The 12,281-nt window shown below is 37.4% G+C and overlaps 1 protein-coding gene across 1 annotated transcript; it reads left to right on the top strand.

The window, feature by feature from the left end:
* Positions 1-6,704: 6,704 nt before the first annotated feature.
* On the top strand, positions 6,705-12,223 carry psmb4 (proteasome 20S subunit beta 4). Its single transcript, NM_001017801.1, is given in 7 exon segments — positions 6,705-6,839; positions 8,857-9,063; positions 9,143-9,289; positions 10,838-10,919; positions 11,002-11,118; positions 11,912-12,000; positions 12,085-12,223. Coding segments are annotated over 6 exon segments (648 nt in total). The 5' UTR covers positions 6,705-6,839; positions 8,857-8,863; the 3' UTR covers positions 12,098-12,223.
* The last annotated feature ends 58 nt before the right edge of the window (positions 12,224-12,281 follow it).

Genomic DNA, 12,281 nt, shown 5'->3' with positions numbered 1-12,281 from the left:
GGTGTAAATGGGACACGCACGCGCATAATGAGTCTGTAGATCAAAGCTGTGTGTAAATTAGTCCCGCGCGACCCCATCCACTGCTGCTGCACCTTAAACGAGAAAAACAACCTCCGGGTGAAACCAAGCGATCAGATACAGTGACTTGGGGAAACAAAAGCATGCCTTCAGAATGCCGTGATTCATTTCAAATGGTACATCACGGCATTTATGTTAAGCCATAAGACCATAAACAGCTCCAGGAACAAAAAATATATGGTGAATAGACTGTCTATTGAACATGTAGCTATATATAGACATCATTTGAGCAAATAGTGGCTTCATTGAAAGGAAAATTTCTAAAAGAGTTTGAATAGAAATAAGAGGAATTTAACAATTGTGCACAAATGCAATTATATTAAAAAGTAGTCAATTAAAATGCCAATGAAAAATAAAATTGCATCAAATACTAAATTTTCAACAACAAATTACTAATAAATGAAAGGAATTTTAATACTATGTGCACAAGTGTGAACATTAAAAAAAGGAGTCAATTCAAACGCCTACTATGGTACTTGAATAAATGTGTTGTGTTAATTCTATAGTTGCTGTGGTAATAATACAAATTATTACAATAATAATAATAATGATAATACTAATAATAGTTAGTCATTATAACTTAGTTTTATATATTACACTGCAATACACATCACAGCTTACTGTGGTAAAAACAAAAGTATAAAATTTGTTATGGTTTAAGAGTTCATTAATTAATTAATGTTACAGGATGTTGCAGCATTGATTAACAAATTATTAAAGTATAATAAACTTTATTATAGTATGGTTCAGAAACATTAGCATTTACTTTTAATTATTACAGTATATTTTTTCATGTGGGAGCTGTAAACTAGTCGTGGATGTGGTTTTACAAAATAATAAATTAATAAAAATGTAAATAAAAAGTAGAGAAAAAAAAAGAGAAATGTGAAAATTTCTCTGCGCTGTAAATCATCATTTGTAAATATTTAAAAAATAAAAAAAAAATAAAAGGGGGCTGATTATTCTGACTTTAACTATAATAAATATGCAACTCTTGTTAATGCTGCAGCATACTAACTAATAGAGGCTGTAGTAAACTTTAGGTTTTCCCCCGGGTGCTCCAGTTTCCCCCACAGTCCAAACACATGTGGTATGGATGAATTGGGTAAGCTAAATTAGATTAGTAAAGGGACTAAGCTGAAAAGAAAATGAATGAATGCATTTGGACTTGCATTTAGACTATGTTCAGAATAGCAGGATTGAGACACTGTAAGATGTTGTTTGTAGCAAAAATTCAATATCAAAATGCACAGTGAGCGAATGTTGCACTATTCTGTAAGCTAAATGTATTTTAAAGCATTGACACTCAAATATCATGTTCAGTGATGAATGTTGAGTTGAAGTAGTTTTGAAAAATCATTCTAATGAACTAATCATTTAACTGGGGGGCGGCATGGTGGCTCAGTGGTTAGCACTGTGGCCTCACAGCAAGAATGTTGCCGGTTTGAGTCCCGGCTCAGCTAGATGGCATTTCTGTGTGGAGTTTGCATGTTCTCCCTGTGTTGGTGTGGCTTTTCTCCGGTGTGCTCTGGTTGCCCAAACAGTCAGAACACATGCAATAGGTGAATTGAACGTAAAAGATATGCCAGAATAGTTTATTTCAAAGAAGTTCATTTCACTGTGGCGACCTTTGAATAAAGGAAAATGAATGAATGATAATCATTTAACTGGTTCTTAACTGGCTGAACAAGTCAACAGCGAGTAAACAAGTTTCTTGTTATGCAGTCTTGCGAGATCCCCTCATTAAAGTCATCAGTTTACTGTATTATCAACTAATCAGTTCTCAAATCAGATGTGTTCAAAAGAAACCAGTTTTCCTAAAACCTCTGCATCTGGTTCTTACGCAAGAGTGAGATCAGATATAGCAGTGGATTTCGAACAGTTCATGTCAATTTGGTGAACTGGTTCGACCGACCGTTTCACTAAGAAAACCCGGTTAAATAATTCATGAAACTGGCAGGCTGGTTTTAGCTGATCGAGTATTTGGTTGCAATAATTTTTTTGTTTTCCTGTGCTGTTAAAACATGCTTAAATATGGTAAATGGCTAGCTAAGCGCTAACATCTAAGAAATGTGCTAGCAACATGTCAACCCATGCTAGCAAAATATTAAATCATGCTGGAAACAGGAATAACAATTTGTTATGGCAATGTGTAAAACATACTAGAAATATTGCACATGGTGGCACGGTGGTTAGCATTGTTGCCTCACAGTAGACGGTCGCTGGTTTGAGTTCCAGCTGTATCAGTTGGCATTTCTGTGTGGAGTTTGAATGTTCACCCCGTGTTGGCGTGGGTTTCCTCTGGGTGCTCCGGTGCTCATAGAAACGGCAACCGACCTAACCGAGGCTCAAACCAGCGACCTTCTTGCTGTGAGGCGACAACACTACCTACTGCACCACTGCGTCGCCTGTAGGTGAATTGAATAAACTAAATTGGCCAGACTGTATAAGTGTGTGTGTTAATGTGAGAGTGTATGGATGTTTCCCAGTACAGGGTTGCAGCTGGAAGGTCATCCACTGCACCACATGTGTCAATTCCAGTTTCTGGAGGGCAGCAGCTCCGCACAGTTTAGTTCCAATTCTGCTTCAACAAACTTAAGCTGCGGTCACAATGGGCTTTTCCTCTCATAGACTTCCATTCAAACGCACGTGAATACGTCAGACCGGAAACGCAGGGTCATGCGTTAAGTTTCGCAGGTTGCTGCGGTGCAAAGTTCAAGCTTGGTGAACTCTGACCTGCGAAATCGCATCACTTGACTGTGTGAGACCAACTGAGGATCAAAACATGACCTCTCTGGAAAGAAATTTAAAACATGCAGCAATCGCTCGCTGTTTTAATGCCTAATAATCTTGTTTATTCCTGCCCCTTTTCGCTGCGCCGCACGACAGAATTTCGCATTATCCAACTCTAGTGTGACCGCAGCTTTACCTGTAGGTTTTGAACAAGCCTGAAGGACCCAATTAGTTTGATCAGGTGTGTCTAATTAGAGTTGGAACTAAACTGTGCAGAGCTGCGGCCCTCCAGGAACTGGAATTGACATCTGTGTGCGGCACATATGCCAGAAAAGTTGGCGGTTCATTCCGCTGTAGTGACCTCTGATAAATCAGAGACTGAGCCAAAGAAAATGAATGAATGAAACATTACACATCTTTCTTTCTTTAAAAACTTAGAACAAATAGATGTTTTAAATATTTGAGAGGGGTCTGGCTGCAGACTCAGTGCAGTGCAATCTGAGCTGCATCCAATGCTTTTTAATCCGCTCACCTAACCCCACCCCTAACCCTACCCGTCACAGTGACGTCACTCACTCCATTGAGTGCATTGTGTCTGACATTGCATCGCTGAGTGATGCAAACTCAGCTTGCATCATAAAGGCTGCATCCAGATACTATTGAAATACTTCGGCACAGTTTTCTCAAGTCAACACTGACATTTTTCTTAGTTCTTTGGTGTTGCCTCTCAATTAAATACATACAAAATTGAAAACAAAGTAGCTTTTATTAGGCTGTGATTAGATGCATTTAATCACAATTAATATTAGTAAATAAGTAAATGAAGAAGATTATATTTAGGATTCTGAAATAACCAGTGAAAACATTTAGGCCACAGATAAATCATCATTAATGACTGCCTGAAGTGCTTGTGTCAGCAAACGTTTTATTTGTTAGTCTTACAGAGATGACCTGCTCTCACAATGACTCCTAAGGTTTGATCACAGCATTTGCTCAGCTGCTAAAACAAACCATCTGCACTTTCAGATGTGTCTGGAATTTAAACAGGGAAGCGGTCCTGGTGGGCTTGTTTTCCAGCAAAAGTCACATTACTTCATGCTGTGAGGCTGACAGAAGGTTTCAAGCGCACCGTGAACAGGCGTTACTTAAATTCATTGCTTTTTATGAGATACAAATTTGCCTTTTTATTTGACTAAACAGTCAACACACTTGTTATTCTATAAGTTTTATCTTTACAGCATTGAGAAGACAGGCCTCTTCTTATATATGCAGGGAAGGTGATTTGTTTCTGGTCATTTAGCAGACACTTTTTCCTTCGAACAGTCTTTTATTCTTTAACTACATACAGGCCTGCAGCATAATAGCTGCTATTCTATGAGGCATGACCAGTGAAGTGAGACCTGTATGACTATAAAGCAGTTTAGTTTTTAGACTGGTGATCTTGCGGTTTATGAATAAAATAACACATAAAGTCTATAAAGATTGTTTGATTTGTTAAAAGCTTAGTCCCTTTATTAATCAGGTGTCGCCACAGGGGAATGAACCGCCAACTTAGGCCCTGTTTACACTAATGCGTTTTCGTTTTAAAACGCATAAGTTTTGCTACAGTTACGCCATCCGTCCACACTACACCGGAGTTCTCGAGCGCCTAAAACGGAGCGTTTCGCAAACGCTGGAGGGGCTGTTTTCATTCTGGAACGCTGCTGCTCTGTCTCAGTGTGGATGAGGGAAAACGGAGACATCTGAAAGCAGAGGCGGGGCTCCTGAGATTCGCTACCTGATTGGGGCTTTTGTGTCATTGCGTCTCCTTCCCTTATTCGTCAAGCCCCTATCACATGACTATAACACATGGCTTTAACGCTACCGCAAGACAGTACTGTAAACAACAACATGGGCACAGAAATGGGAGCGTTGTTTGCACTATTGTCTGTTTAAGGCGCCATTGTGCAGTTATTCATTTGTTACGTTTAGTAACAACTCGACCTCGTCGTCTGTCCACAAAAATACCTCTCTTGCTTTCGTTGCCATCGCGTTTATTGTTCAACTGGCGTTTGTTGACTAACAATAACCAAATGCCGAGCGAGACGCATGCTTTCTGTTTATACCAGAACGCGCATGCCCAGAGTGTGCGAATGGTTGTAAATGGCAGTAAACAAAGCAGTGTGATGTCAAATCTAGCATTTCATTGATTTCATAAACTACACAGCATCCTGATATTGGCAGATTTAATTCAGGCAAACTTTAGCACCCAACCATACGGCAGCTAGCTCTCTGCAACTCTCACATGGTCGCCCACTGAAGCTAAGCAGGGCTGCGCCCGGTCAGTACCTGGATGGGAGACCACTTGGGAAAGCTAGGTTGCTGCCGGAAGTGGTGTTAGTGAGGCCAGCAGGGGGCGCCCAACCTGCGGTCTGTGTGGGTCCTAATGCCCCAGTATAGTGACGGGGACTCTATACTGCTCAGTGAGCGCCGTCTTTCGGATGAGACGTTAAACCGAGGTCCCGACTCTTTGTGGTTGTTAAAAATCCCAGGATGTCCTTCGAAAAAGAGTAGGGGTTTAACCCCGGCATCCTGGCCAAATCTGCCCACTGGCCTCTGTCCATCATGGCCTCCTAACCCTCCCCATATCATGATTGGCATATCATCACTCTGTCTCCTCTCCACCAATCAGCTGGTGTGTGGTGTGCGGTCTGGCGCAAAATGGCTGCCGTCGTGTCATCCAGGTGGATGCTGCACACTGGTGGTGGATGAGGAGATTCCCCCCCATTGTGTAAAGCGCTTTGAGTGCCCAGAAAAGCGCTATATAAATGTAACGAATTATTATTATTATTATTATCATACATTGCATAATCAAAAATTATATAAAATTTAATACCTTGTAAAGTAGAATTTACCTACCTCGCGAACACAGTGTATAATCAGAGATATTGTTTATGTTCATGCATCTTCATTACACATAATCTAAAGTTTAAAATATGATATCGTAGTGGACCACCCCTTTTACAAAAATGAACAATTATTTTGGAGATTTATTATATAAACAGTTTTACTACAAACACCACAGATTAACTTTAGTTAGTGTAGCAAAACACAGTTGTTAATTTCTATCCTACATAACCATGATTATTTGGTTTTACTCATAGTAAAACCATGGTTAACTTTCAAAAGGGTAAACCTGTATCGTTTTAAAAGTATAAGTGATTTAATAATCTTTGTAGCAGCTGATTTTTTAGCAAACTCTCTAGATTCAGAATTCATGTATGAAGTATACGTCGACACAGTGGTTAGCACTGTCACCTCATAGCAAGAAGGTCGCTGGTTTGAGCACCAGCTGGGTCAGTTTGTGTTTTTGTGTGGAGTTTGCTTGTTCTCCTTGTGTTGGCGTGGGTTTCCTCCGGGTTTTCCGGTTTCCCACACAGTCCAAATACATGCGCTAGAGGTGAACTGAATAATCTAAATTGGCCGTAGTGTATGTGTGTGAATGAGTGTGTATGGGTGTTTCCCAGTACTGGGTTGCAGCTGGAAAGTCATCCGCTGTGTAAAACATATTCTGGATAAGTTGACGATTCATTCTGCTGTGGCGACCCCTGATAAATAAAGGGACTAAGCCAAAGAAAAATAATTGAATGTTTGAAGTATGACTATAATTTATGACGTGAAAACATTAACAGATTTTCGTGTCTTCATGGAATAAACAATAAATCTACAGTATTTTAGTTTTACATTGTTTTTATGAGTTTTAAATAAAATTGTAAAAGGTTTTGTTATACTCAGCTTCTTTTTCTTCTTGAACCGAAAGGCATGAGGCAAACCACAGAAATAAACAGTAACCTCTATCCCACAATGCATGGCGCGCGTGGAGCCCATAGAGGCGTGTGAGCAGCAGCTGCGTCATTTCCGTCAGTTTTGATCATGGAGTCGAACGGACTGAAGCTGAACTTCTGGGAAAACGGGCCGAAACCGGGTCAGTTTTACTCGTTCCCGGGCAGCAGTGCAGCTCCAGCATGTGGACCCATCAAACACACACTGTGAGTTCGTGACGGATGCTTGGTGTTATGTGTATCAGTCGCTGAGTTTCTGCTTTCGATTTGTCTTTCTCTGCTGCATCATCATGGAGGAAAGTAGCTGTTTATTTCGGAAAACTGGCGCAGATCCGTTTTAATTGAATTTCTTCTTCAGAAATATACCATGTTCTTAACAGAATTCATATAAGTTTCTGGTTTTAACCATTGGTGTATTAAATAAATGTTGGAGTTTACTGGTCCAGTGATCAGTTAGCATGTTAGCAGTGATGCTAATGAATAGGCAAATATCAAAACCGGTCTTTACATTGACTAAAGTCTAATAAGATCTATCAAGCATCTAAATAATAAATGTGTGACGCAGTAATAATTTTTATACATGTATATACTCTGACCAAAGAATTATGATTCTTACACTTTTATTATGATTTACTGAATATACCTGCTAAAATGTTAGTCAGTGTAACTCGAAAAGTAGTTGCCAATCTTGTCAGCCATATCTAAAACAAGAATAATTTAATGATGTATTAAAATACTTTTAAAGGGGCCCAAAGTATATCTTAATTAATTGTCAATTTTAAATACTTTGCCTTTCCTTCAAACCAATCGCTTTTGCAGATTTGTCAACAAGAAGTTTATTTCATACAAGAAAACATGTATAAGAAACTATTATAAAGTGTTAATAAAATGTATTAGAAAGACCTATAATTAGAGTGATCACACATTCGCTTAAATATATTCAGAAAAACGAGTTGTGTGTAGTTTCATTTTTACATTATCTTTGTTACACCTAATGGTGATTCGAGACACTTTTATATTTTGACATTGTATGTTCGGAAATGTAATTAGATGCTTTATTTGCATTTAATATGCGTATGTGAATCTGAATAAAAACTATTTTTAAATTTGATGCATCTACTAATGCGGGACTTCTCTTCTTTGATGTCAAATTATCATTTTTAATAGTTTAAATGAGAAAAATAAACATGCGTTACGGATGTGACAAAAAATACAACATGTACTACAATACAACATGCTTTGTAGAAATTCTGTAAATTAAACTGCACAACCTAAAAGAATTTTTTTTATTGAAATTTGTAGCAGTTATGAGGGAAAAGCTTTGTTATGGATGCAACACTTTTTCATTATAGATGTGAAATTGGCACTTTTGTGTCTTTGGTATATCACATATAATAGTTTGAAAACAGACAGAGACATTTTGGAGTATTTTTAATGTACTGTAAAATACTTGCTTACACAAAAAATGTAGAAACTGATTCTCTATTTTGGTGAAAACTTAACTTTTTCATGGCAAGGTTGACATTTGCATGGAATTGCTCATATATATATATTTACACACTGTAAAACCCAAAAGGTTAAGGCACTCAAACTATTTGAGGGAACCGATTGCAACAAACCATTTAAGTTCAAAAACTAGTCCTAATGAGTACTGTGAACTTAACCCATTTAAGTAAACTTAATTACCTTCAACACTGAGTGGAATTGAGTAGAATTAACTTTCAATCAATTTAGAGTTAACTACGCTCATTTCATTTGATAAAGGTAACTGTTGGGTTTTACAGTATACACACACACACACACACACACACACACACACACACACAAAACAAAACAAAAACGTTTGTGACATTTAATGTTTATTATTTAGTTTTTTTTTCTAAATGGTTTGTTTGATCTTTCATTTAGAAATAAATACTTTAAAAATAGCAAGACCTCTTTGAACACTTAGAATAAAAATAATAATACAAATCTACAAATCCGTCAGGTTTATCAGCCATCATATCAGAATGATTTCTGTAGAATCATGTGACACTGAAGACTGGAGTAATACCTGCTGCAGCATTTCACAACATTACGATTCTTACAGTATTTCTGATCAAGCAAATACAGCTTTGTTTAGGCTTTTAAGAAACTCCAGATCCTAATCTTTTAAACAGTTATGCGTATAATTAAGAATTCATTCATCATGGATTTATCATTAATAATCGTTCATGTTTTTCAGCAACCCCATGGTGACGGGCACATCAGTGCTGGGTGTGAAGTTCAAGGGTGGTGTGATCATTGCTGCCGACATGCTTGGCTCTTACGGCTCTTTGGCGCGCTTCCGCAACATCTCCCGACTCATGAAAGTCAACAACAGCACCATCCTGGGGGCGTCAGGAGACTACGCCGACTACCAGTACCTTAAACAGATCATCGAGCAGATGGTGTAAGTGTGCATACAGTGGGTTATGGATCGGTTAAGTTTTGAGGACTCGTTATTTATAGGTTGATGTTTTTTTGTGTAGGATTGATGAGGAGCTTCTTGGAGATGGACACAGCTACACCCCGAAAGCCATCCACTCCTGGCTCACGCGGGTCATGTACAATCGCCGCAGCAAGATGAACCCCTTGTGGAACACAGTGGTCATTGGTGGATTTTACAACGGAGAGAGGTGGGAGACTATCCAACTAGCATTTGGTGTGAACTAGTGTATTTGTGTTTAAATCCAAGTCAGTATTTAAAGTTGTAGATGAGATTTGGTAATAATTACTCGGACATCCTGTGGCACTATTCGTGTGAGTGGCATGGCACAAATTCAGCACTGTGGGTGTTTGGCACACTTAATGCATGAATCCAATTAAACAATTGAACCAAAGCAGCTGCTTTAGCCAATTAGGAGCTTTCATGAGGCAGTGTGTTTACTACGAGCTATACAATGCTTGAATGAAGTCACATGGACTGTTTTGACAATGTTTTTGGTTCCTTTTCTGGACTTTGAACATCTCATGACCAACGCTGTCTGTGTAGGAAATATCAAAAATATCTTCATTTGTTTCCTGAAGATGAATGAACAATATATACATTTTATTTTTGGGTGAACTAATACTTTAAACAACATTCACAGTGTTTACAAAAGTGCGGTTACGGTCTACAGATCCGGCATTGACAAATCTGAAAATTAAACCACTAGTAGGTGGTGCTCATTCATACAGTAAATTGTTCATTCAAGCAATTTATTCAAAACCGCTGATTCATTCAGTCTTGACTCAAACGATTTGTTCAAAAACTGATTCATTCAGTCTTGACTCAAATGATTTGTTTAAAAAACTGATTCATTCAGACTTGACTCAAATGATTTGTTTAAAAACTATTTCATTTAGTCTTGACTCACACGATTTGTTCAAAAACTGATTAATTCAGACTTGATTCAAATTGTTTGTTTAAAAACTGATTCATTCAGACTTGATTCAAATGATTTGTTTAAAAACCGATTAATTCAGACTTTATTCAAGTGATTTGTTTAAAAACGGATTCATTCAGACATGACTCAAATGATTTGTTCAAAAACTGATTCATTCAGTCTTTACTCAATTGATTGGTTTAAAAATTGATTTATTCAGACTTGATTCAAATGATTTGTTTAAAAATGAATTTATTCAGACTTGATTAAATTGTTTAAAAACTGATTCATTCATACTTGACTCAAATGGTTTGTTTAAAATCAATTCATTCAAAACCGCTGATTCATTTAGTCATGACTCAGACGATTTGTTCAAACACTGATTTATTCAATCTTGACCTAAACGATTTGTTAAACTGATTTGTTCAGTCGTGACTCAAATGATTTGTTTAAAAACTTATTCATTCAGTCTTGACTCAATCAATTTGTTCAAAAACTGATTTGTTCAGTCTTGACTCAAATGATTTGTTAAACTGATTCATTCAGTCTTGACTCAAAGGATTTGTTAAAAAACGGATTCGTTCAGAAATGAAACCCCGCAATGTCCTACTGCTTTTTGTTTTTGTTTTGTTTTTGTTGACAGAACAGAAAAACATTACTGTCAAAAATATAAGACTTAACTGCTATCTAAAATCAATATAACAATATAGAATAGCGATTTCTCTTGCATGATGATATTCAGTTTTGATTTCATGATGACTTTGAGTTGCCTAATGTTGTTCATCTTCCACTAAACATGTTTTTCATTGCTCTTCTAAGCTTTCTTGGTTATGTGGACAAGTTAGGAGTTGCATATGAAGCCCCAACAGTAGCAACAGGATTCGGTGCTTATTTGGCACAGGTAAGTGAGTTTTGAGGTTAATCAGAATTAAGGTTAAGATTTTTAACACATCAACTTATTATCTGTGTTTGTGTGTTTGCAGCCTCTGATGAGGGAGGTGATCGAAAACAAGGAAGAAATCACAAAAGAAGAGGCACGAGAACTGATAGAGCGATGCCTTAAAGTTCTGTACTACCGTGATGCCCGGTCCTACAACAGGGTAAGACATTTCAACCTACTGTTTCAGACGGCACTACAACGTCTGTAAAATCTGCTCGCAATACCCCACATACAATTTATTATATTATGCAGTAAATGCGTCATTTCTGGAGTTTTTATGTCTCTTTAAATGCAAATGAGCAACTGCTCCCCACCCACTTTTGCAGAAGAGGGCGGAGCCTTTACTGCTTGTGTCTCAGTTACTCTGATAACAACAAACAAAAAAGCTGCATGTGTGTTTAAGTCTTGTCGGATAAACTCCTCATATATACGGTTTTCTGAGAGACAAAGCTCAGGCACAGGAGGCCTACTGTCAAAATGCATATTGTGAGAGAATTAAACTATTGTTTCTCCTGTTTTATTGTTGTCAGAACCACGCAATGTTGGTCATGTCTGTGAATATAAACAGTTGAGGAAATCATGTGTCATTATATTAAGAGCTGAAAAACCGATGACATCACACTACTAATTTAACTCAACCAGGACCCCCCAGGAAGTTATTTGTTTTAATTTGTAATCTTTATATTAGATTATAATTGTATAATTCTGGAAAAAGCACAAGATTAGAATTGAAGCATTTGAGAGAGTTCAGAATCTGATACTGAAATTAAGAATAACTCGTGCTGGAATGATTTTGTGCCTTGTAAATGTTACTTAAACTAATAACATTATGCACTAAAGGCAGTTTAAAGTGTGATTTGACACCTTTTATGAAAATATACTTATTTTTAAAATATTATTGTGTTTTTAGAAATAGGCAATAACAGATTTCTTTGTTTTTTGTGTGTATGCAGCATGAAATCGCCATTGTAACAGCTGATGGAGTGGAGATTATTGGACCACTGTCGTCTGAAACAAACTGGGACATTGCTCATTTGGTCAGGTAAGCTGAAATAATAAACAATGAATCTGCAAATATTCACTTCTATTTTATTGAGCCACTAATCGTTTGTTTGTTTTTTTGCAGTGGTTTTGAATGAGTCCTGTTTTCCACATCATCATCTTCAGACATGCTCTTAGCACCTCCAGATCACTATTGTGTTGTCAAGAATACAGTTAGACTTTTCTCTCTCTTTTGTTATTCATAAATAAACTTCATAAAGTTATCTGCTGTGTCTGTCATTTTTAATGAATAAATGGTCTTTTAATCAGTATTTAAGTGCA

The sequence above is a fragment of the Danio rerio genome, chromosome 19 (assembly GCF_049306965.1).
Source record: "Danio rerio strain Tuebingen ecotype United States chromosome 19, GRCz12tu, whole genome shotgun sequence".
Taxonomy (NCBI): domain Eukaryota; kingdom Metazoa; phylum Chordata; class Actinopteri; order Cypriniformes; family Danionidae; genus Danio; species Danio rerio.
This window is presented reverse-complemented; position numbering and strand designations above follow the sequence as displayed.